Source organism: Poecilia reticulata, chromosome 11 (assembly GCF_904066995.2).
Source record: "Poecilia reticulata chromosome 11, P_reticulata-male-v2, whole genome shotgun sequence".
Taxonomy (NCBI): domain Eukaryota; kingdom Metazoa; phylum Chordata; class Actinopteri; order Cyprinodontiformes; family Poeciliidae; genus Poecilia; species Poecilia reticulata.
The window spans coordinates 4,971,919-4,998,181 of NC_088840.1; the positions used below are offsets into that span (position 1 = coordinate 4,971,919).

A 26,263-nucleotide genomic window follows, 5' to 3' on the forward strand; every position below is an offset into this window, starting at 1 on the left:
TTTGAGTCGTTCTCATTATTGATCACAAAGACAATGCAATGGAGAGGTAGAGCACTTTATTGTCATGTAAAAAAAACAAACTATTTAGTGGATTGTTCCTTTAACCTTCATTGAGAGATCTGTTGGTTCTCTCTAATCGGTAGAGTTTCACACTTCTTCAGCTCACAGAATAATTAGTTTAAAATGCAAAGATTGAGTTTGTCTAGATGACCAGAGGCGATCCGGTAAGTCGGCCCAGATTTCCTTCATTTTGGGAGATCGGTGATCGGCCGAAAATAAAAATCATTCAGGTCGCGTCTGGACGTGTGCGATTAACAATACTCACACAACTGCGATCAACTTTGTGACTTTTCGGGGGGAAAAAAAAGTATCAGCTAAAATCACAACTGATTTTAAAGATCAGCCAGAAACGGTGCACGCCAAAAAGTAAATGACTTTTTCAGACAGCAACTTACAGATTTTATAAAATGTCACGCTACTGCTCCTTTAAAAACAAACGGACAAAAAATAAAATGCACCAAGATCATTGTCATTGGCTGTGGTATTCAGTTGTACTGGAACTGGGCTCAGTGCTTCACTCTTCTGTACACAGAGCTTCTTCAGATTCTCCCGACACTGAACGTGATTTGGCCAAAAAGGTAAAATCGGTAGCATCTCCAGCAGTGATTTATGCCCTGGTTGCTAAGGAGACCCTAAAGGGTGGGTCCCCCCAGTGAGCTGTATTCACTTGTATTTGGAATGGCTCCTCCTGCTGTTGGATGTCAGCAACTACGTCAGGTAACTATAGACTTCGGCGTCCAGAGTAACGAGACCCAAGAACTCCAGCAGCCTCAGGCAGGTGCGGGTCAGTCTCATGATGACCATCTCAGACCTGAAGGAAGACAAACAGCTTACGCTTAAGTCTGGACAGGCGAGTAAAATTTAATAGTTTTTACGACCCTTTTAATGCCACCATGAATGAAATTTAGGGCAATACATACTATAAAAGTAAGGGATGATTGGTTGACCTTGCGGCATTATTAAGCAGCAAAAACTGTCATTTCGGGGATCTATGGCGGTTCTTGGCAGCAGCTTTTCCCCCTCATGTTCCTTGTAGCTCTCTACGGTCTTAACCCCTGAAGTGCCAAGCTTTAAAGCTTATTTTTTTTGCAAGGACTGTGCGTAGTCTCGTAAGGGTTAGCAACAATAGTGAGTCAATGGCGAAAACGAACTTCGTCCAGACAACTGACATTGATTTTGACCTTGCCCGTGATGGTCCCGTGATGGTCACAAAAAGAGAGTTGTACGACAACGACTCCTGCTCTAACTGTGGAGCCACTTCCCCCAGGCTCCTGAACAGCGGCGCCATGATTGCTCTTCCACCAGGGTTTATTTTCAACCAGTATATCTATACTGCTTGAATACTGGCTGGATTTGGCGTGCAAACGCCGTTGTTCAGGCTGCGGGTCACCTTGGAAGAATAAACACTGCCTGACCGATAACAAGGTCCTGGTGTTTTTTCTGCACAGGTTGACCAGGAAGCACCAAACCAAAGCCACTCAGAGCATCGATGTCCCTGCAGAATGTGGGACGGAGACGTACCACCTGTCCTCCGTCATCTGCGTGGATCCAAAGCTGACAGACGTCTACTGATATTTAATGAAGGGAGAAGGAACCGTGAAGGCAGACAATGAGCATGTCTTCACTGCAGACAGCGAAGGGAAGACATGTCCAACAACGGTTTCATTTACGTTTACGAGAAGAATTGATCAGACACCAGAGGACAAAAGGTAAAAAGATTTGACAGGTTTCCTGTTTGCAGGTTTCTCTCCGGGCACTCCGGCTTCCTGCCACAGTCTGAAATCTCCACTGAAATGATCCAGTAGGCAGAGGTGGACCCTGGAGGCGGGTCCAGCGGACGGCGCCGGTGCAGGGGGTAAAAAACCACTGGGGTTAGAACTGGGAAGCAGAGCCTCGGACAAAACACAGGGAGGCGGAGGAGCAAACAAATAAATATAACAAATAACAAATAACAAATATATGCATGTTCAGAAACTACAGCGGCTGTGATGAGCCAAGACAAAGGAAAAACAACCTGAACAGGTGATCAACTCTAAACCACTCGCACATTTTTACTCTCCGTCTCTCTCTGCCATTTAAGCACACCCGTTGCCATGGCAACCTCCTGTGCTCCACAAGCCGACCAGAGATTATGTTAAAAATGTTCAGTCCATTACGATATTAGGTTTGCAGGTAATGGAACCGAAACGCACAGAATTGCGCAACACCTTGTTGAAACAATAATCACTGAGATTATTATTGTTGTTGGGTCATTAATTTGAACACGTTTTGTTGATTTTTTTTTGTTGTTCTTTAATAAAGTTACGAACGTTTTGATAAGGACCCAGAGGAGGACGTTCTGGTCTCAACGCCCTGGCGCCGTTCAGTTTGTCACCTAATGCTGAGATTGACTCAAAACCCTCAGCGATTGACATATTGGAGCCCTGCTCTATAGCACGAACAATATGAAATGGGAAAAAAGTTATTCAATAACTGATTAAGTCGTGTTTTAGATTGTTCTTGAAAAACAAATCAGTCACGGCTGATTAGTGGGTGAACTCGCGGCTGCACAGTGAACCCACTGATTTTTTACAGCAGACAGCCGCTCCCCTCTCTTGCAGGTAGTGTGTACCCCCGCTAAATCTTTTAGGGGTACGCAGTACCCTGCCGTACCCCCTTACTTTCACCCCTGCTTAAGACTTTATAAGGATGTGCAGACACGCTGTTGGATGGAGTGTACATGTGAACAGCAGCTTTCAACTGTTGCTGAAGATTCACCATGGTTAAATGAATTTAGGTCTGGACTTTGACTAGGCAATTCTGAATGTTATGATCTAAACCAGAGGTGTCCCCACTGTAAATGTTGGGAACAACACAAACAGTTTAATTACCAGGCTTGCTTTCTATTTGTTTTCTTAGAAATGGCTGGCAACCACAGGTGGGGATTGGAACTTAGACTGACAAAACAGACTGTTATTCATTGGTTTTTAAATTATTTGTATTCATTTTGGGTTCACCCAACAAATGATTTTAAAGGATGAGACACCCAAGTCTTGTTCTTGATGAGAATAAAAAGATGCTCACCTTAAAGCCACTTGAAACTTGAGGCTCTCCCATGTTGTCCTGCACCAGCTGGTGATCCGTAACCTGGGCAGGATTCCTGTCTTCTCCGCCTGAATCTTCCCCCACCCTCGCACCGCGCTTGGAAGTGAAGGAAAAAAAGCCCCAAAGGGAATCTTTGAAAGGTCAGCTTGAAATGAAGCCATGTGTTTTTAGCTAATGTGTCATTCCAAGAAGAAGAACTTGTACAACCGCCTAACTCTTACCTTTTGGCCATGACAAAGTAGCGGTCCACGGGGGCCCCCAGAGTGATGTTGATGCTCCGGACCGTGTTGATGTTCCGAAACACCAGCAACATGGGCCGGGGCATGGACTTCAGCACCTGCATGATGCTCTCGAAGTGGTTGACGGCCATTTGTCGCATGTAGGCCGTCTCCTCCCGGCTCAGGATGTTGGATAGGGCCAGCGTCCGCATGTTGATGGGGCGCTGCAGCAGCATCTCGCAGAACAGGAAGTACTCTGCAAACACTCTCACATTATTCTCTAGCTTAGGTTTAAGCACCATAAGAAGTGAAAACCTTATCTTTAGTTACCTTTGACCCCCAGGGCATCGGAATACATCTTCATCCCCTCCTCGTCTCTCAGGACAATAGCCCGCCACAGTTTACACAGAGCCTCTCTGTCTCTGAGGTCAGAGGTCACAGTTAGAGCCATGTGTGCTTTATCAAAACCATCAGTGAAACAGAAGTATTCAGGCCTTACGTTTCGCTGAGGAACTCGTACAAGCCGTGGTCCAACAGCACCAGCTCGGCCTTCTTATCTGGACCTTGCCTCACCAGAACTGCCAGAGAGAAAACAAACGCTCAGACAACTACCTGAGTTAGCTTCTTTTTTTTTTTTTTTGACATCAAAGAAAAAAATCTTTTTTTTCAAAGCTCGGTTTTGAATTTATGGATACAAGTTTTTTTGAATTTGAGCCTGTAAAATATGCAAACAAGCTGACTCTAAGAAGAGTAATGATGACACAACTTGTTCCAGGGCTCCTACCTACACAATAACTCCAATCCAAACCTTTCCAGTCTGCTGGAAACCTTTTTCCAAAACATATCTGAAATTAAATCGTTCCAAGAAGGGGTTTGTTCTGGATATTTATGTCTAGACACATGTTGTCTGTACCACAATCCCAGTTGTGGGTTTCATTATGTCAGAAGTGATGAACGGTTCAATCAGCAACAATCGGGATGTGCCAACCATTTCCAGGATGAGGGTCGGCGTGGATAAAGCCAGTGTAGAATATCTGCTCTGCAAATATTCGGATCAGTTTGTCGGCAGTCTGGAACACAAACACATCAATGTGTCAGTTATGATTGACATCAAAAACTCCAACAATCAGTATCGAGAGATCAGCTCACATCTTTCAGACTTATTCCTTGCTGCTTGATTTCTTTCACATTGTTGATTTTGCATCCACTGCAGAACTCAGCCGTCAACACCCTCTATTCCGGAAAAAATATTTATTAAATGAAACCGATGATGAAGGTGGATTTTATTTTCTTTGTGTTTGATTAAAAAGCTTACTTTACTGGTTTGCTCCCAGAAGACTTTGGGAACAACTACAAAGTGAAAATGCTTCAGCTCCTCAGCGCACCTCTCTGAGTTTCTAGCTTCGTTCTCAAAGTCCAGCTCCTGAGCCAGAGTTGCCTTCAAGTCCTGCAAAAACCAAAGTGAGAACTGGTCAGCAGACAGAAGCAGCAGATCTCAAAGAAATTCAACCATCTCCACACCTTAAGGACCCATCGGAATCCAAAGCTGGGGTGCATGAATTTGATTATATCCAGCAGGATCTCCAAAGTTCTGATATCCCCGTCGAACCTGTCCCTGAGGTCAATGTACTGCACCTACAGGAAGGTAATGTGGGGTGCAAGATGTCAGGTCAGAAAGCTTACAGACAGATGACCCACAGTGTTCGTGCAGCTCACCTTCACTGCCACAGGAGTCCCGTCATAGAGCTCCGCCTTGTGAACTTGAGCCAAGCTGGCCGCTGCGATGGGCTCGTAGTCAAAGGTCTTGAAAAGCTGCTCGGGGGTTTTGTTGAAGTCCTCCAGGAAGAGAGCGTCCACCTGTTCCAGACATACATTTTAAACCCCTCTAATGCAGAACTTGGTGTCCTGTTTGTGCTCCAGAACTCACCTCCTTGTACCTCCGGTTTAAGGCTTGGTCCTCCAAGACCTGCAGCGTGCGGATGTATTCGGGGGGCAGCAGGTGGTTGAAGGCACAAAGTCCTTGCCCCAGCTTGATGTACAACCCTCCATTCCTTACGGCTCCTTCCACCATGTAGTCTGCTGCCCTCTGGTGGCAGGCTGACATCTCGGACAAGTAGGATGGGCTGCTCTGGCAGGGGGGCAGGATGGAAGTTGTACATGATTGTTTGTGCCTCTTGAACCTTTTCACATTATCATATTACAACCGCATGGTCTTGCAGTTGCCTAGAGAAGGGCTCTACATAGCTGCGGTGAGCTGCTATCGGCCGCGTCTTTTTAAAACATCCTCAACCCGATTCTCCACCGTCCTTAGAACCAAAACCTCTCGTAAATCTACGGACGTGAGATTGAAGACTCAAATCCCAGGCTGAACATGTTAGTGAAGATGAATACAGGCAATTAAAACAAATGTGTTCATCCGGGCGCGGTGTGCTGCATGATGCCAGACAGAATGGATCAGGAGAGGAACTCTGAAGACCAGGATAGAACCTAAAGAACCAGACATCAGCATCTCTTCATCCCTCAATCATCTCCTCAGACAGATATGGTATAGAACATTTTTCATTCTTTTTTAAGTGCCGCCATGGAAAAACACTGACTATCCTGGCCCTTGTGGTAAATTTGGTTTAGAACCAGCCTCCAAACCTAACTCCTCACTTGTATAAATATTTTAGTAATACTCTTTACAATACCAGAATTTTCACATAACTTTTATACTTTTGGAGCCCTGCCTGAGGACACATTGTGATTATTAAATTAGGTGTTATGATCAGTTAATCAGTACTTGAGCAGTTTACCAAATACATTTTACACTTGCTTAATTAAACATGTTTAAGGTGTGCTACTCTGACTGGAGTACAATTTTGGAGTACTCTATGTATGACTGACTGCTCTCTGGATCACTTTTTTTTAAAGGTTTTGTTAGTTTGGCTATAGTTGCCTTTATTTGGAAGTAGTTTGACAGGAAAGTGGGTAATGAGAGAGGGGGAAGACATGCGGCCTGCGACCACCGCCACAATGACTAAGGCCTCAATAAGTGGGTTGTGCTTTGCGCCTGCGCCATCACAGCACCCCCTCTGGATCACTTTTTAAAAACAAATAACACTGCCATAAATATTGTCTATCACTGCAGCGGCCATCCCACCCCATGAAAGTAGGGTGACACGCCGTGGTGGGCGTCCCTTATTTTGATTTTTGAAAGGTGTCAACCCTAGTCTTATGTCTTTTTTTATATCCTACTAAAATGATAGAAAAAAAATAATCAAATACTTAATTGCACAATAAATATAAGATGCTAAATATCTATATACAGTATGTTCAATATAATTATCACGTCACAACGTGATAGTGCTCGAAAATGTATTTCCCTCCGTGACAGCAATACGCTTCCGTAGATATCAGAACTATCACAGGGTAGTGAAGCCGAAGCTGAACCTGCCTGCTCAACAGAGGGGCAGGTTGTAGAATGGAGCTGCGCTTCGCATTTTTGGCCACTAGATGTCACCAAATACAAACACTTGAGAACGTTTGAAAAGCCTTATCTGGCCATCACTACCACAAAGTAACGGTGTGAAAGCCTCAAGTTACGAACTGTTGCTAATGCTGCCGTTTCAATTAAACTGTTATACTGATAGTAAAAATAACATCAATAGCTGATACAGTATATCTAATAACAGTTATTATTATTATTTTTTTTTACTTTTCAAACGCTTGTAGCATAATTTGCAGGGATGATTGTGTTGGTCGTAGGAGTTTGTGTGCATGAATTGGTGAATGAATGTAGTGAGAATATCTTAAGGGTTCTATGGGCTTGATAAAATAAATATGCTTTACTATCATCAGTTATTATATTGCATGATTTCGAATGAGGATCTCAAGATCCCACAATCCGAAGATTTGAATAGCAATAGTCTCCACATGGATCTTACCTCGTCCATCCCACGCAGAGCCACGTTGGTGGTCCACCAGTAATCCATAGAGATGAAGATCCCTACAGAGAGAGACCTGGAGGCACACACATGAGATGTAGCTTGTAATTTGGATGTGGAAATATTAAAACAAAACAAAAAAGAGATAACTGTTTCTGGGCTGACTCACTGGGTCACAAATGTCATTTTATTTTCCTAAAAGTCTACTATCACACCCTAATTGCTGCTGGTTCTAATTGGGCCTGCTGAATACTATGTTAAGCAGAAGAAAATGATCTGATCAAAGATGCTTTATTCCTTTAAATCAAAGCTAAAAACCTACCTGGTTAGAGTTGCCTTTGATTAGTAGATTATCATATTCGATGTATATTCACTTGATAATTTTGATGACACAGATTTACAATATGTAATGCTTATTGCTTGTTTCATAATTATGTGTTTGTGTTGTGAAGCACTTTAAACTGCCTTGTTGCTGAAACTTGATACACAAACTAAAGTTAAGAAATGTGGAGGTTTTTCTGTACTAATTCAGACCTGGAAAAATAATAACAAAGCGTATTCCATACTTTTTAAGACTGAGTAGGAACCCTGCATGCACGCAAGTACGCAACAAACCTGCAGAAACGACCAAATCCCTCAACCACAATCCTCATCCTCCTCCTCTGCCTCGGCTCTGCAGTGGCGTACTTCACACCTACTGCCAGGGGAAACCCCACAGAGAGACCGAGAAGGGTCTTCCAAATCAGCCCCCTTCGCTTCCCTGGCCTGGAAACAGAACATACTTCATCAAGGAGAAGGACATCCATCATGGACAGCCGTCCAGATTGCATAAGTAGGACCTGAGGCAATACCTGACGACACTGAGGGATCTGGTTGTTCGGGCGTTATGCGGATGTCTTCGCAGGAGAGCCAGATGATGATTGCATAACCTAAGCTACAATAAAAACAACGAATTTCCATCATATAACTAGGGTTGGTTGATAAATCGTTGTGATCAATAGATTGAATTTTTGGTTTTGAAGATTAAATTTTTGGAAAATGTGGATCCCCCCCCCTCCTCCCCCCCTCCCTCACACATTTGGACACATCTGGTCTTTATTCTGCTAATACTATACACCACGTTCTCGGAATTAAAGAACACTCTCTACCCTGACTGTTGTACAACTCACAGAAGAGATGACTGACATAAAAGGCACTTTTAGAAAAAAAATTGCTGTCATTTGTAATTTTTTTTTTTTTTTTTAGAAAAGAGGAAAAAAATAGATGTCGGATGGATCTGTCGGATATTTTATTTTTAAGCCATATTACCAACCCTACCCTACAACTAAAGGGGGGAAAAAAAAGGTCTGTATAACATGCATTTTATCTGGTTGTGTGTGTGTGTGTGTGTGTGTGTGTGTGTGTGTGTGTGTGTGTGTGTGTGTGTGTGTGTGTGTGTGTGTGTGTGTGTGTGTGTGTGTGTGGGATTGATGGCTGGCAACTGAAAGTGAACTATGGACCCTGAGAAGGATCTATCTGAACAGACCCAGCCTCCTACACCGGCCGTGTGTGTTTGCATGGATGCAAGGGGGGAGACTCCTACCAAGGCCAGAACTGTTGTTTTTGTTCGCTGTCTGCATGTGAGGGACAAAATGTCTCTACCGCTGACAAATTGATACCCAGATAACGGGGATGTCAATGACCTGAGCTCGGACATTAATGCAACAGGATTCCTTCTCCAACTTTAGACCGCAAGGAGGGCGATTCTGGAGGAGGATCGCGACCAACACGCAGAGGACAAGCCAGGAGTTAACTATCAAACCCTTCTGCTGCTTCAGCCAAACTGACGGGAAAACTAGAAAAACACTCGAATTTTTGCATATGAACAGCTTTGCCGCATTAATATTCTCCAGTGATTTGAATGAAAAAGCTGTCATAAGAGAAAAACGTGACAGTGAGTAACGATTAGCTATTAGTCAACTAGCTGATCTCAAGAAATAACCCTGTAAGACTGTGCGAATGTACTAAAAATATGCTTTATTTACCACTCGCGATGTTTCCCCTGTCATGGTTCTCCACAGTGATTGCCGCGTAGACGAGTAGCAGCCACAGGTTTGCCCTCCAGCCAGCCGCAGCACCTCATTTGGCTACTAGCATACTGGTCACTCAAAGAGTAGCCTCTGCGTGAGTCCAAGATGAAGTTCGCCTGTCTACTTCCGTCTCCGTTTACTCCAGAGAACTACTCGAGAGAGGTCAAGAAGCGTCAAGCTTCTCTCCTGTGAGACTCACGCAGTTACAATCTATGGTTACAATTCTAGGTGTTGCTGACGCATTTCCGTTCTCCGAAGACGCTCGCGCTAGATTATCCCGTCCAAGCGCTCCTGGATTCCAAGTAGGTAGTTCCGTTAACTCACGTAACAACTGTGAAGAAACCGACGTAAAGACAAGTTGCCTTTGTTGGAAAAACTTAATTGAAATAATCAGAAACTTGTAAAAACAGTAGCTCTTGTTAAGAAACTTAGCTTGATCTCATAAGCGGATCTCTTTGCTGTATTGTTTACTTTTATTTTTACTTTTTTGTTATTGTAACAGATCCTTTATTATATGTATTTGAATGTACTTTTGCATGTTTGAAAATAAAATAATAATCGAAATAAAGTACGTTTTATGAAGGAAAAAAGGTAGTTCCGTCAAACTTGAAAGTCAAGCAGTTAAATCAAACAGTATGGATTAAAGTAGCTAATACCTAATTATATTTTATATGATCTTTTTCTGCTCTTACATCCGAATTTCCCTTTTGCGAGAGAATAAAGGCTCTTTCTAATTCTCTTCCATTCTATCCTATTTCTGTACACCTGGAAACAAATTGTAAAAGTTTTCCTCCTAAAGTACCTTCAGGTAATATTTGTTTTCACTATGTATATAAACTAATTTCCATTGTGCCTTTAGTAATGAGCGCCACAGTAATTGAGAAACCCCACTGTTGTTTTGAAACCAGAACGCGCACAGCTAGGATGTGACGCGATTCCCAGATACAGCCATTCAGACAGGGACCTATCTTGAAAGCTTACTCTTTGTTTGGAGATTTCACAATAAAACGTCATTAAACGGAGGTGCGTGAGAGCATGTGCCCTTGTCCCGACACTGCGATTACTTAAGGTTTACGCCTCCGTCTCCTTTTCTTCGCATCCCACCTCTTCTTCGCATAAATCAGATTTACTGAAGGTTATCATTACCTTCAATAATAATAACTGCAGTATATCAGAATTCCGCTCCAACCTCATCATGACAGGTAATTTGCACATTGTTTTGAACTAAGCCTATGACAGTAATTTTGACTCAAAACTTTTGAGCAACAGACCCCATGGTGGTGGAAATTAGAGAATTAAAAAAATCGCAAATATATGTAGCTTGCCAAGTAAAAAAAACAAACAAACGGTAAAAGTGTTTGTTTACATTTATTAATTTATGATTTCTTTGTCAATAAAAGTATTGAGTTACATACTGATCAAAGGAGTGGTTTATGAAAAATAGTTTAAACGAAACCAATATTACATACATTCATATGAGCTTTTATTTTGAAGTGTAGTATCTTGTTTATGCCGCCTGTCCACCGGAAGCTCTGCGACCCGTGTCGCTGCAGCGTTGCGCTTTCCTGTTTACGAGCGGGAAGAGCGAACGGAGCTTCACCGTGTACACTTCTGGGGGTTTATAACCGCCTGCACATTTGTTTTTAGCTGTCTTCCAGAGAGGCAGTCTGCATGTTTTAATGAGCCACTTGGCTCTGTGGGGAGTTTAGATACGTTGTAGGCGGAGCGCTGGTGAAAACAAGAGGTGTTTTTGGAGCAGAGTGGGACAGATGGAGGATCCTCCAGCAGATCCTAGCGGCGGTGGCGGTGGTGGTGCAGCAGCCGCCGCAGCGGAGGGCCCCACGGTGCAGGTGGCTGACATGCGCTGGCCAAGCGGAGCTCTTCCGCTCCGGCTCCTGGAGTGGAAGGTCAAACCAGGGTCTCTCGTGAACGTGGACTCGGTTCTTGCCTTATGCGCTCTCATAGCTCAGGATAAGGAGACGGAGGCTGCTGCTAGGCTGCCAGAGAAAAAGGTGAAATCGGACCGTGCTGGAGTGGTGAAGGAGCTCTGCTGTCAGCCAGGACAAATAATTCCTCCCGGGTGAGTTACTGACTCTACCTGCTAATTTTAGCTCATGTTAGTTGACCTGCACGGAAAGGCTACAGGCAGTATGTCAGCTGCATCTCCCGACAACACCCTGTGCACTTACACGGCTGTTAGCTTACAAGCTAACAATGCTAACGTGATTTTAGCCCATCTTCTACTGTCAAGGTGGCACAAATGAAGAGCCTTTTAACTCGAACTTTCAAAGTAAAAGCAGTGTATTTGAGTAAAATGTCACACAGCCTTAGTATACATTTTAACCATTATATTAGAGATGATACAGTTTAAATAGAATATACACAAGTAAGCAAACGACTACGTTGACACTTGTTGATATAAATGAATTCTACTGGAATCTAAATGTTCGCTTTTATTTTGAAAAGCAAACCAGATGTAGCGCTGTCTCGCGTTGTTATGGCTTGACCTGACAACCAGGGAGCGTGTAGGAGCTGAGGAGGTTGACAGGTGGAAGGCAAGCTTAAGCCTAACCGACTGGGCTCAGACCGGACGTTTCCCGCCGTTTTTCATGTTACAAAATGATCCAGAATTTAACACCGTCTGCCTAAAATACCTCTGGAAAATTATTACGGGATGAGGTTCCAGTATTGAGGTATGGGGAAAAAAATAGTTTGGAAATAAATAGCGTTAGTAATGCTTTTCACTCCTTTGCATGAGGAGGACCAAGAAGTGCACCCCCTCAAAGTTTTACTTTATTGAAAGTATACACACCCATGTTAAAATTTAAGGTTGTGTAAAGTAAATAAGGTAAATAATAATAAATAATTTACAAACTGTTTACTACACATGTCAGTATCTGACATTTTGATTTGCTTCCCCCCTCTATACCTTGCGAAATTTCTTCAATTCTCCAAGCCATTTGAAAACTTCAATAATATTTTAGTGATATTACTCAATGAAATAATAAAAAAAAATACTTTTAAGTATTCCAAAGGTAAATTACATGATGTTATAACTCATATCATTTATCATCAAAGAGTGGCTGAGGATGATGATTATCTGGGCAGGAAGGATGTGCAGTAGCAGTCAGTCTTCCAACTAATCTGAGGAAGCCTCTGACTGAAGTCTGTTGCTGTATGATAGTCTCATGAATCAACTTATCCATTAAAAGTGAAGTTGGAGCAGTGAAATCCCTCTTCATTTTCAGCTTTCTTGAACAGTTTTTAATATTTTGGACCAAAAGTTTCTAGTATTTATAACGTCTGATAGCTCAGTCTGAGCTGAAGGACAGTAACTCCACTGTAAAACTGCAATGGAAACACTTCCATTGCAGTTCACACAAGGGATAAACAACCGGATTTTACTACTGGTGGAAAAGACAATGTCGACGACAGGAAGTGGTAGGAGGATGATGTCTTTTAATGACTTACCACGTGAACAGACTTATTCACCTGCGATTTTAATTGCATTTCCTATTTAATGAAAACACAGATATTGCAAAACTGCATTCTGTTGGGACATTAGAGGAATATTGACAAAGTCTTATGCACATTTGTAATGGAAGCAAAGCTTATAAGGCCTTATGTAACATTCAAACCTTCTGAGAAGCTAAACTAATAAAATTTAGCAATGTATTTAATTAAAATATGTGAGATCTAAGTTTTTTGCATCAAAAAACTTTACTAAATACACTTTTGGAAGATATTGTAACTTAATAATCTGTATTTTAGAAGTCCACATTATGTAAAAATAGCCTATTGCTTAAAAACTAAAATGATTTATTAATTTAATGCATTGTGAAAAATTAATTGTACTTTGTGTACATAATATTATAGAATTCACGCTTCTTTACAACAAACGGGAACCGTACGAAAGCACAGCAGATTTGACATGGTTGTTATTAAAGATGAAGTGAAAACTTTGGTGGTGTGGATAAAGTAAGTACACCCACGGTGGAGCGCCACCTTCAGCAGCAGGGTTCCTCTTTATCAGTCTCTTCCATTGTTGTGGAGGAATTTGGCCTCATTCATCTTTACGAGATCATTTGGGTTCAACGAGGTTCGCAGACCTTTGCTATTGCAAAGCTCTGTTGAACCACTGGCACAGAGTTTGAGTCAGATTGAGGTCTGGACTTTGCACCTTTTCCATTACTTTGTGTTGCAGTCAGTTTATTGTGGATGAGATTCTTCTTTCTTTATTTTACACTTTGCAGCAAAGCTCACTTTGAGGCTCCTGTTAGTCAGTTGTTCACAGACAAACTCAAGTGAAACAGAAAGACGTCCATTTTTGAAACAAAGATGATAAAGTCAAATTGCAAAAAAAAAAAAAAGAAGAAGAAAAAATAGGTGTATTTGGAAAGTACGCCCTTTCCAAATATTTTGAGCAATCTGTGTCGTAACAGTTGAGGATTGGTTTAATCAAATAAAGCCGGTGATCGTCAGCATGCAGACAAAAGGAAATACAGAGCTTTCCATTGTTTATGCAACAAAAATGTAACTGTTTTAATCTAGATTTAACAAATTTCACACATTAGTTTTTTTCCTTTGTCTAGGGGTGTCATCGTCAGAATCGAAGAATGCAGCCATCCAATAGTGATGAAGGGTCTGTGTGCCGAATGCGGCCAGGATCTGACTCAGTAAGGTTCCTTTCTTCATTTAAGGAGAAACTGGTTGCTGATTCTACAGCAGTGTAGCAGTTCAGATGACACTCAGCTAGCTCCCTAGGCTGCAGTGGATTGTGTCACATAATGCCATGAAGTGGCATCAGACATCACAGTAAAGTTAGTTATCCTGAAATAACCTATATTGCAGGATATTACTGTAAAATTTAAAAACTTATACTCGTCATCAGGTCATAAATTTTTTCTATGTGCTTAGTGGTTTAGCATTAGCTTCCGCTGATTATTACATGTGTACCAGTTCAGCATTAGCTTCTGCTTGTTTTTTTTTTTTTGTGGTTTATCACTAGCTTTCAATCATTTGTTTTGTGTACCTTAAAATATCTACTAATTTCTTTGTGTGTCACGGTTTAGTGTTAGCAGGGCTAAGATCTTCTTTAGCAGATTAGTAGTTAATGGAACTAACCTTTTGGCTAGCTGTTCCACCTCTGGCAATAACTGCTGGCTATGTTAGTGTGAGCAGATGTTCTTCATTATATCTGTGGTGGCCATTTTGAAAAATGTCGTCAGTAAAAGGAAACGCAAGATCAAAAAAATATATGTGGGTTTTATGGCTCAAAAAATATGTAGGCCTTGATTTGACACCAAACACATTCACAGTTAGCGATTTTTGCTCAAAACCATGACAAACGTGGTGGCCATCTTGAAAAATCAATAACTTTTCAGTAAATCTTGAAAAATCAATAACTTGTCAGTAAATATGATTTCTGTGATATCTATTAATTTGACACTAAAAGTATTAATCTGTGAAAAATATTTGCAGTATTAGTGCAAAAATAGTCTTTCCTTGGCGACCAGGTTGAATTTTTTAGTGGCTCACGTTTGCTCATGAGTTGAGCAAAGTTGATTGTCACTCAGCTGCGTGACAATCAACTTTGAGGTTTGTTTTAGATGTTTTGTGTTCTTGTAGGACAAAAAAATAAAGTAACAAGTAGCTACAAACAGTCCCAAGTGAATCGCTGCAGGAGACGAGTTCTTGGAGTAGCAACTGTTGATGATGTATTCATCCAGTCACAGTATGTTCAAGGACATTAGAAATGCAGAAACGCAGAACTCCTACTCCTTTTATTTCCCTTTCAGGCTGCAGGGGACTAATGGGAACCAGCAAAGTCCCATCTCCACAGCAACAGTCTCCATGGTCCACAGTGTCCCTGAACTAATGGTCAGCTCGGAGGTGAGTCATATGACGGTGATACCTTCAATGAACAACCGCTCTACTGTAAAGTTTCATTGTTTTTCTGTGTGCTCTCTGCCACAAGCGGATTGTTTGAGAAACTCCAAGGTTCTAGTTGCACCGGATGAAAAAGTTAACTGAATAATCCAGAAGAAATATGTGAAGGAAACTACAGTGAGAGTTTGTTGTTTCTCTTCCCACAACAGCAAGCCAAACAGCTGGCTCGAGAAGACCAGCAGAGACTGCACCGGAACAAAAAGCTGGTCCTCATGGTGGACCTGGACCAGACGCTGATCCACACCACTGAGCAGCACTGCCAGCGCATGTCCAACAAGGTACCGCTCCCACCTACCGCCCCACTGTTTCACTGCTAAATCTACTAGCGACCATTTAAAAAAAAAAAAAAATGTGTTTCCTTCAGGGGATCTTCCACTTCCAGCTGGGTCGGGGGGAGCCCATGCTCCACACGCGGTTACGGCCGCACTGCAAGGAATTCCTGGAGAAAATCGCCAAACTCTACGAGCTGCACGTCTTCACATTCGGGAGCCGTTTATATGCACACACCATCGCTGGTAATGGGCTCATTACTGTTTCCTCACAGCTAACACTGGAGAATCTGCTGTACCCTGCAATAGTTTCCACACTCTGGGAACTCTTCCATGTTTTATCACGTTGCAGAATTCAGTGTACAGGGTTTCCCCCCAGTGTATCATAAACCTGGCGGGCTGCCAGGCTTAACTTGCCCCTCTGCCAAACTCAACATCGTTTGTTTATTTACTTTAAATATTTTTTTTATACACCGGTAACAGTGATAGTAAAGACGGTTTAAGCTATGTCTTTACTCGATGCAATGAACTGAAAATGGTTTATTACTACAGTGATCTTGCAGAGGAGGTTCACCTCTACCTGCATTTGTATTATAAGTCTAAGAAGGCTGTCTTTGTTTGGATAACGTGCACGTCAAGTTTAAAAGCCTCACCGCTTTCTCGGCTCGCGCACACTTAACACCAACACATAAATGCGCAACAATAAAGTCTGAGTTAGAGGTTTGTGTTCAATGCACATATGATGTAAGCGCATATGTCTGTGTGGACAAAGAACGAGTTGAGTGAGTTTCCATCTCGCCCACACTCGCTCAATGCACGTACTGGCACGCGTTTTGATCTGTGTCTGCACTTACAACTTTATGAAGTTGATATAAATGTACAACACCACCAGCCAATCACAGACTGGTATTTTTCATTCAGAGTATTTCTTGCAAATTCTCCCTTGCCTGGATAAATAACAGCGAATCACGAGTAAGTCAGAAAATTGCAAAACAAACAAACTATACAGTATAGACGAATAGAGTCGCTACATTTTTGAGGTGACTTGCACTGGATTTTATTTAGGGGTCTCAGAATAAAGGTGGTTTAATACAAATGCGCACTACATATTTTTTTTAGATGTTCATGTAAAAAAAAAAACAGTTGAAGGGGAAAAAAAATCCTGTGCAAGTTTCAAGATTCGACAGTCGTCAGCTTGCACTTCCTGCCAGCGTCCACCAGGGGGCGGTGTCTGCTCACACTCGAATCCTGCTCAGCTTTGTTTTTTCTGGGGAGGACAAAGTTTCTACAACTGATTTCCAGCAGATTTTTTTTCTATAGTTTTTCTTTGAATGCTTTTCTTAGTATAAACTTTTTGCTGCTGTATATCAGGTTTTAGACGGAGCTTTTATGCAGCATCCTTTTGGTATTCATGCTGCTGACTTTTGTTGTGGTATAAATAATAAGAGCAGCCCCGGACCATTGCTTGTTTCTGCCTCCACAATGAATGTTTAATGCAGGTTAAATTGGATTCTGCTGCTGACCTCATTGCAGAGAGTTCAGCTTGTTTCAAAGCAGTTATTATCAGCAGCAGTTGTGGAGTTTTTATTTTATTTTTCATAACGCGCAGCATATTTCGTTTCAGGAACCCAGCAAACATTAGATTGCATTCAAAATGAAGTTTTTGTTGAAATCAATCTACTCTGCGAGAATCTACAGATGGATAATATAATTCAGACGGAACAGAAATCAAACATCTCTTCTTCTTCCTCTCTAGGCTTCTTGGATCCTGAAAAGAAACTTTTCTCCCACAGAATCCTTTCTAGAGACGAATGCATAGATCCGTTCTCCAAGACGGGGAATCTTAGGTGAGAGATGCGCTCTGTCTGTTTATGCATGAGCACACATGATGATGTTTCTGAGCTGTTGCTTAAAAAACAGATGCAGTTTAAATGAGATAATTACATCCACTGTATAGAAATCAATTTCCCTTGTTTTTTCCTCTGTCTGGCATGAAATCAGACTAAATGTTCTTGTTTTAGGAGTATTACCAACATTAGGTTTGATTGCTAAATGCCTTTCTTTAAGTTTAGACCCCTACTTTTCTTTCCTGTTTGGTAGAACTGTCTTAAAATGTATGACATGGGCCAAAGTCTTTAGTTATCCATCATCACGGTAGTTTGCTGGAATTGTGATCGTTCCTCCTGACAGAACTGAGTCAGGTTTGTTTTCCTCTAACTCCACCCACAGATTTCCCTGTCTGACTGCGATCAGGCCTCTGTGTCTTGGCCGCTGTAAAACATTTACGTTCTTGTCCTTAAGCCACTTTATCACTAATTTGACGCTACACACAAAGTTATTGTCCGTTTGGAAGATTTCCTGGCTGACGACTTGAGATGTTGCTTTAGTATCTACACATCATTTTCTGTCCTCATGATGCGTGAAGTGCACCAGTCTCTCCTGCCGCAAAAATCACTTTGGAATAATGTTCTCAGGCTAGTGAGCTTTCAAAGTCTTGTGCTGGTTGTTGTGGCCAAATGCTTCAATTTAGGTATCATCAGACTGCACTCAGTGCACCAATAAATCCACCCTGATTTCCTTAATTTTGGGGCAATCGGCCAATGCTTTAATATGAAACCAACTTGATCTACTTCCACGTAGACCTGAAAATCAACTACTGTGTTCATGTGCGTGGCTAACTACAGTTAAGCTTGACAACTTGAGGACTTTGTCACCATATTTAGAAACTTCTCAGACAAGAACAAATCATTATTGGCCAAAAGCGGAGTTGGCATGTCAGACTTTTTTAAGATTGGTGATCGGACCAAAAAAAACAACAACCTGAAATCGGTGCACCTCTAGACTACACGTCTGTAAAACTGTACACTTTTGTTTCCTGAGTGAGGTCTTAAAATACATCCACAGGTGTGTCATTAACTGAAGTGTTGTTTATTAGTTTCTAAGAAATATTTAATGTAGGTTGAATGGAGTAAAAGTTATTTAAAAAAATATAATTAATCTGTCGCTTAGCAAACGGAAATAATAGTAAAAATTCAGACTGAGCTGAAACGGGAACACTTCAGTCCGATTTAATGTCAGACATGAAAACAAGCGTATATAAATATCTGATTTTAACAGCAGCAGATGTTTACTTTGTATTTCATAAAGCATGCATATTTATATATATATATAATTTTTTCCCCCCTTCTACAGGAACCTGTTCCCCTGCGGCGACTCCATGGTCTGCATCATCGACGACCGGGAAGACGTCTGGAAGTTTGCACCGAACCTCATCACTGTGAAGAAGTACATCTACTTCCAGGGCATCGGAGACATCAACGCTCCACCAGGATCAAGGGAAGCTCAGATGGCCAAGAAAGGTACAAGAATGTTTTTTTTTTTCTGAAACACTTAAAAACCACACCTTGAAATGATATTGTTAGACCATGCCTGGTTAGATTTGGTGAATTTATTACATTTCTCAAGTTGACTATAAAAAGTAATTGCAGCGATTTTATTGGACAGAAACTCTGCCCCCCGTTCATGCAAGCAGTTGTCCATGGTTTAATTTACTGCTTTCGTGTTCGTAGAACCGGTACAAACCCCAAACTGCTGTAGCGTGGCCTGTCTCCTCTGATTATTACGCCTCCATATCTTGTCCATTCAGCTCAGTGGTTTCAAAAGATACAGTATACTTACTTTGAACAAGGCAACTTTTATTTATGTATTCGTTTTTTTTTTTTCCTCCCTAGTCTGCCTTGTTGACAGGTTATCTTCTCACATATTTCACGCTCAAACAGAGTCGCTAGCTGCCGAGTGACTCAGCGTTCTGAGAGGAATCGGATTTGCCTCGCAGGAGTGTTCTCCTCCAAGAAGTGTTTGCCAACACGGGGCGAAGACAGAGCTGCACTCGCTGTGCTGAAATCTAAGCATTTCTCTTTGCAGAGCGTATTAGAGGGGAATTTCAGGCAACTTTGGGCAACTAGAAAGAGGAAAGTTGTTGATTTATCTACATGGAGTCAAGTTTTCTAATAGGTCTGGAGTCAGAGAATTGGGTTCCGTTATCGCAAAACATTCAGTTGCCGATGGATTCATAATTCTGTACCTTCATGTTTAGTCTTGTTGTAATCATAATGTGGTTTAGTAGGATTTTTATGATGGATGAACACAAAGCAGTGTATTCTTGTATAGTCTGAGGAAAATGATAAACGGTTTTTCCAAATCAAAATCAGAAAAATTTAATTGAGCTTCCCTGAGATGACACGTTGCTGAACCGCCGTTAGCTACAGGTAAAGCTGCAAGTCCTTCTAGGTATTTTCCTACCAGCTTTCTACATCTAGAGACTGAATGTCTTTCCTGATTTCTTTTCTCAGGTTGGATTGAGAGCATCTGCAGCGTAACATAAGCCTGGCAGGCCATTAGGCTTTACTTGCAACCCCTGCCAGACTAAACTTTGTTTTTTAATATCTTATTAATATGTTTTTTTGCACACCATTAACAGTGATGGCAAACACAGGATCGTGCGCGCCACCTCTTATTAAAAATCGTCTATTTAGAAAGTGACCTTGCAGAACAGGTTCACCTGTACCAGCTTTTACATCGTCCCTCCAAAGAACTAACGTATATGTCACGTCGGTGGTGGACTGCCTCAGCAACCCTACCACCGCGCTTCGCAAGCTTTCTGGGGGAAGCGCTGCACCTGAGAACGGCAATTTTAACATTTTGGCAGTCGGATTTATGTGCTGGGGTTGATTGGACCATTCAAACACGGAACATGCTTTGATTAAAAATTTACTGCAGCTCTGGATGTGTGTTTAGGGTGGTTATCCTGCTGAGAGGAGAACTGCCTCAAGTCTTTTGCAGCCTCTAACAGATTTTTTCCCCCCAGGTTTTAGCTTCACATATCTTCCTATGAGCTGGGACCAGCTCTGCTGTATGTGGCGACGTACCTCGCAGCATTCCTCAAACTATAAAAGGGATTTTCGATGTTATTTTCAACAATGACTTTCTATTGAACTTCCTCTATAAAGGCCACATTTCTGAGCATTTTCTAAAAAGTGTCAAAAACTGTTTGGTTTTCTTTCCGTCAGACAGAGAGGTACTTCCAAGTTCATCGGCAGATCTTACTTCACCCTTACATCTTGTTTGTTTTTGTGACCGGATTTTCATGTCTTCCAGCTGGAGGCCCTTCAAGTCGGCCGACAGAGAGCACAGAACAAGCGGAGGCGATTGGTGCTGATGAGCAAAATAATGGCCTCAGGAAACGGTCAAAGGAGCCAGGCATTTCAGCAAAGGAAGAGCTTTCATTACCTCAGTCTTCTCAGGGAGGAGCTGCAGGTGAAAGGACACAGGGGTGTGTGGAGGAGGACCAGGAGGAGGCAGGACGAAGTCGAGGTCAAAAGGGCACTCAGGTGGAGGATAAAAAAGATGTTAAAGAGGATGGTGGTAACAGGACAGAAGAGGCTCAGGGAGGTGCCAACTCCTCAGCACCGAGCCATGACTCCAATAACTTGGATTTTGACCTTTCTAGTGACAGCGACAGTGAATCGGGTACAGGAAAGCCCGCCTCGCCAGACGGCGGGAGTCAAAGCAGGACTCGTGCAACAAAGGAGTCTGAACAGGAAGGAGACGGACACGAGCCATCTGATGAGGACGTAACGAAGGACGGGGACAGCAAGGGTTCTTGCGAAGTCGAGAACAGCTCGGACTCTGCAGAACACCCGGGCGTTGTCCTGCCCGACCCCGAGCTGGGGAACGGCTGCTTGGAGAGGAGAGAGCCGGAAACCGAGTCCCAGAACAGCGAGCAGTCCGGAGTCACGGTGGGAGAGGAGCTGCTGGATCAGAGCATGGAAGACGAGGAGGAAGAGGAAGAGACCGACAACGACCAGGACGATCACCTCATCTACCTGGAGGAGGTGCTGGAACGGATCCACGCAGAGTACTTCGCCCGTTACGAGACCCACCTGAGGAAGGAGGCGTCGGAGATGCCAGACATCCGCAGGATCGTTCCAGAGTTGAAGAGCAAGACTCTGGAGGGCACGACGGTTGTGTTCAGCGGACTTTACCCCACTAACTACCCCATGGAGAGGACAAGGGAGTTCTACCACGCCAAAGCCCTGGGGGCCAAAATCGGCAAGAGTCTGATCCTCAACTCTCAGGACCCCAACCAGACGACACATCTAGTTGCAGCAAGGGCAGGTACGTAGACCTGGATGATAACAAATCAGCACAGTTGTGTGTCGTCCAGTTAGATTCACGTTTCTTTTATATTTCCATGAAGCTCACTGATTCTGCAAGGAGTAACGTGCATTTATTTTGCCCCAAATTTATGTTTTTTAGTTGCTTACCCAACAACAATGGCCAAATCTAGTTAATATTGTAGTTAATGGAGTAAAAGTTGTTTAACTCATGATTTCATACCTGAGAAAGTCAGACAATGACCAGCATCCACTACTGCAGCAGCATTTACCAAGCTAAAGACGTAATGGCTGTTCATTTATGTGGAAACACTTTGGATCCAGAACCATAAACATGGATGACTGACAACCCCATAATGAGCAGGTTATGCTAGTTAAGGTGCACCTCCATGTTAAAGGTAATTCAGATTCCAGGTGAAGCAGGTACATTGTTTTTCTAAACTCGGTCACTAAACAACATTACTAAGAATTTGACAGAAAGTCTTCAATATATACAGACGTTGTTGGGCAAACTTCCACTAATGCGCTAATGGCGGAGCAAATTTTTTGCTTAGTGCTTTTGCTAACTTTGAAAATAATAATGCACTTAGCTTCCCCTATTTTTTTTATTCTAAACTAGCGGTTCTCAACATGGGCGGTACCGCCCCCCGGGGGGCGTTCAGAGGATGGCAGGGGCGCTGTCTGAAATTTTTACAAAAGGGGGGCGCTGGGATTCCTCTGGGGGGCGTTTGGTCGAAGGTAAACTTTACACCTTAAATGCACAACAATACCAGTTTAGACTGAAAAATGAACCCATTTAAATAAAGAAATCCCTCCACGGGTGATACCACGATAGAGAGCGTTCATTTTATAGCGTTAACACCGGTGCTGCAAGTGGTCCGGTATGAAACGGGTGTGATAGAACATCGGTACCACAGCACTTTTAAATTTCAATAATCAGAATACCGAAATTTTTTTCGTTGTTTTAAAAGGTTTATGTTAGTCTGTCTTTTCCCCATCGATACATTTCCCGAACGCTGCGCACAATAGGGGGTTAAAAAAAACGACGCGCACATTGCACAAAACTCTGAAACAGGAGAAGCGGGACATAAAACGTAGCGACGAACTAGATGTGAATTATGGCATAAAAACATTCAAAGGCAAATACGGGATCCATTACAATAAACAATCCAGAGTTACTGAATGAAAACTCCCTGATAGCATGGCGGCTAGCTGATTACTGCTAGTTGGCTGTTTCTGACTGAGCCGAGTAATTATGCAAAGCAGGGAGGAGATCGATTATTTTTTAGAAATTATCTGTCTCATGTTAGGACAGCGAAAGTTTTAATACGTATGTAAAATGTATTTTTTTTTAAGTTAGATGCTGCAGCTTTAAACAGGTTCGGTGTGAGAGTCACTACCAGGTGGAGCAGAAGCGGCGCTCCGTCTGTGAAATATTACTACCTGTAGCGCGTAGCAGCGGTTCAACAGCGAGAGCAGAACCAGCGTCTTACATCGCAGCTCGAAGACTTACATAATTTTGCGGGTTATTTGTTGAGCTTTCTGACCGTCATGCTAATCCGGGTGAGTGTTTGTAGCTGTGCGCTGCTTTACCTGCTATCTGATCCTCCATATGTCTTTTTTACTGCAGTGAGCCTGGATGTAGCCAAACTCCGTCAAGTATGGCATTGTTTTTATGTCGTATTAGCTTCGTTGTGTTGATGCATTTTGACGCGCTTCAATTTTCCGCCGCAACACGCAAACTTCCCCATTCGCTCAGTGCGTTATAGTTCCACATCGCTTAGGATTTGTTGCTGCGCGTTTGCGCAGAGTGAAGGAAAGAGGAGACCAGCTGCACAGGCAGACTGCGAAATGAGATGTATGTGATCGGTATCGGCTGCGAAATGAGATGTATGTGATCGGTATCGGCAAAGAGAGCCAATGATCATCGATCATGCACTTTCTCACGAAAATCGGCCGATTATGATCGGTGACCGATAGATCGGCACACCTCTAATAAATACAGAAACAAGCATAAAAATTAATACATCTACAATAGTGATAGTAACATTAATAATAAAATAATAGTCAGCGCAAAGTAGCCTACAAATTCTTTGTTGGGGGCGGTGAGAGACCTGAATGAACGCTAGGGGGGCGCTGGGCTGAAAAAGGTTGAGAAACACTGTTCTAAACTGTTAATTTACTTGGCTGTTTTGTAAACTCTCTCTTGAATTAAATTTGTTGTCTGTGTTGAAGTTTTGGTTTATCAACTGTTCTTTAAGTAGACATTTATACCCATGTTTTTATTTTGAAGTGGGTGATGACTGTTTACACAGCAGTTCTGTAACTTTCTCTTTTGTTTCCCCCAATAACTTTACTTCAAATAAGAAACATACAGAAACAAAATAAAGAATGGACAGCATCATAGAACATATAAATTATGTCAACATTAAATTGCTGCTTGTGGTCTTTCAAGGACATATATAGCATAATTGGCGCTTTCACTAAATTCCAAGTCAGTGTAGTGCTGTGACATTATCTAAATACCATTTTGGTGTAGCGCTTTAGCATTAGCTTTAACAAAAAACTATGTGCAGTGGTTTAGCATTAGCTTAAGCTAAAAACATGACATGTTTGTGTCATGTTGTAGCTAAATACAATGTTTTGTACCACTTCAGCATTAGCTAAATACCATGTTTAGCACTTTACCATTAGCTTTGGGAAAATACCATGTTTGTGTAGAGCTTTAGTGTTAACGTAACTAATGTTTTTTTGTAGTTGTAGTTGAGTAGTTGACACAACTAACTTTTTAGTTAGCATTGTCCACCACTGCAGACAGACATGTCAAAAGTAGAATGGATTCTTCCATCGATTCTAGTGTTTGTAGCCTTTATGTGAAAACAAATTATTTGCATTCCAAGTTTCCCTCAAAAAATTTCCATTTCTCATACACCCAAGATTTGTTCTGTCTAGTGAACTAATGTTTCACCAAACCCCTTACAACTGCGGTTCTCGCAGGAACGGAGAAGGTACGGCAGGCGCAGGGCTGCAAGCACCTCCATGTGGTCAACCCCGACTGGCTGTGGAGCTGCCTGGAGCGCTGGGAGCGGGTGGAGGAGCAGTTGTACCCCCTGAAGGAGGATTACTCCAGGACGCCACGGTACCAGAACCACGATCTCCCAGGCTAATCTGTTAGCAGCTAAACATGTACGAGCCCAAGTACGGAGTTAAACTCCCAGTTCCGTCTCTTGAAGGAGCAACAGCCCGGCCGCTTTTCTCGACAATCAGGGCTGCCTGCAGAAAGCCGTCTTCCAGCCAGTTCCTGTCCACCCCAGACCCAGAGGGGCGTTTTCAGAGGCCCGGACCTACGACTCGGTCACAGGGAAGCTAATCCGCAGGGGCCCTCAGGCGGGGCGTCCAGCAGCCTACCTCCAGGCATCGGGACCCCTCTCCGACCACATGGATCAGTCTGGTCTCAGGTACTAAACTCAACCTGTTATAACACTATGAACATTGATAATCATAAAATGTAGTAATAATCCTTTTGTCACCCAATTCAGTTCTGTACTGCACCAAAATGATTTCTATTTGCAAAACGCCAATAAAGAGTGATGATGGAGAAAATGCTTTTTTATTTTTGAATGACTTCCAAGTTTCACTTAAATAAAATAAGAGCGTCGCTTTCCGTCCCATCTTTTATCGTTTCTCCGTTCCCGATCCACCCCAGACAGCCGCCTTCTGTCCTTAAAACATCCTCAAATTGAGCAGATCTCTGACGATGCTATGTGATTAATCATCTGAAGTGGAAAATTGCCCTATTTTATTCATGGATTAGAGGCACAATTAAGTTTTCAGCGAGTTGCTTTAAAATGAAGAGAATCATCAAAGAAGATCCGTTCAATTAAGCAGCGCCCGGAGGAATTGAAGAAGCCGTCCCTTTCGCATTTGCATATACATCCATTAGGCTTTTCCGAGTCCTGCGCGATTCCCATCGTCGCTCGCCTGCTTTCACCTCCCTGCTTTTGTCACTGTGGACGGTTAAAAGCTGATTGTGTTTTGCGTTTTTGCAAATGAGTCTTGCTCCCTGGCGAGGCCCACAAAGATCTGAGTGACACGAAGAAAGGAAAAAATATAAAAGTACAAAGTGACGGAAAGTGAAGCTTCTGATGTTCTGCCTTTCTTTTCTTTTTTTACAAATAGATTCACTAAAATGTAGAATATTTAATTTTAATATGTCTTTAAATGAGCTAAAAAGCAGGAAGTCGAATTTAAAATAAAAAATTTTTTCAGGAATGCATGCACCTATCCACTTTTTTCACTTCTGATACCGATACCAGTATCGGAGGTTTAGTATTGGCCAATACAATACGATACAGGAAAAACAGCTGAATTGACTTAAAACAATTCATTTTTTTAAACACAGACATAAATGTAGTGAATTATAATTGTATTTAATAAAGCTGCACCAGTACGGCACATATAAATACACAAATAGCTCCACAAGCTGGTCAAACATGTCAATATAAAATAAAG

General features: G+C 42.3%; 2 protein-coding genes across 5 annotated transcripts in view; one reads left to right on the forward strand and one right to left on the reverse strand.

The window, feature by feature from the left end:
* Nucleotides 1-39: 39 nt before the first annotated feature.
* Nucleotides 40-9,562, reverse strand: adck5 (aarF domain containing kinase 5). 2 transcript variants are annotated; one of them, XM_008421375.3, is made up of 15 exons: nt 9,313-9,562; nt 8,140-8,222; nt 7,904-8,053; nt 7,289-7,364; nt 5,290-5,490; nt 5,079-5,219; nt 4,884-4,997; nt 4,678-4,809; nt 4,512-4,595; nt 4,351-4,432; nt 3,862-3,940; nt 3,693-3,784; nt 3,366-3,618; nt 3,124-3,240; nt 40-871 (listed from the first exon to the last, which is right to left on the reverse strand). In XM_008421375.3, exons 1-15 carry the CDS (start codon nt 9,334-9,336, stop codon nt 769-771), a joined length of 1,731 nt encoding a protein of 576 aa, XP_008419597.1. In that variant the 5' UTR covers nt 9,337-9,562; the 3' UTR covers nt 40-768. The 2 variants fall into 2 exon arrangements, with proteins under 2 accessions (XP_008419597.1, XP_008419598.1); XM_008421376.3 differs by lacking the exons at nt 7,904-8,053; nt 8,140-8,222 and having other exon boundaries at nt 9,313-9,561.
* A 1,121-nt stretch (nt 9,563-10,683) lies between these two features.
* ctdp1 (CTD (carboxy-terminal domain, RNA polymerase II, polypeptide A) phosphatase, subunit 1) overlaps nt 10,684-26,263 on the forward strand; it is a 70,227-nt gene continuing 54,647 nt past the window's right edge. The window contains exons 1-10 of one of the 3 annotated variants that reach the window (XM_008421379.3): nt 10,684-11,437; nt 13,950-14,033; nt 15,156-15,249; nt 15,456-15,584; nt 15,671-15,821; nt 17,332-17,422; nt 18,768-18,934; nt 20,733-21,752; nt 24,749-24,890; nt 24,985-25,209. In XM_008421379.3, coding sequence (XP_008419601.1) covers nt 11,127-11,437; nt 13,950-14,033; nt 15,156-15,249; nt 15,456-15,584; nt 15,671-15,821; nt 17,332-17,422; nt 18,768-18,934; nt 20,733-21,752; nt 24,749-24,890; nt 24,985-25,209 — 2,414 coding nt within the window. In that variant the 5' untranslated portion in view covers nt 10,684-11,126. Of the gene's footprint in view, nt 11,438-11,864; nt 12,051-13,949; nt 14,034-15,155; nt 15,250-15,455; nt 15,585-15,670; nt 15,822-17,331; nt 17,423-18,767; nt 18,935-20,732; nt 21,753-24,748; nt 24,891-24,984; nt 25,210-26,263 lie in introns of those variants that run through there. The other 2 variants (XM_008421378.3, XM_081612985.1) reach the window with 2 other exon arrangements.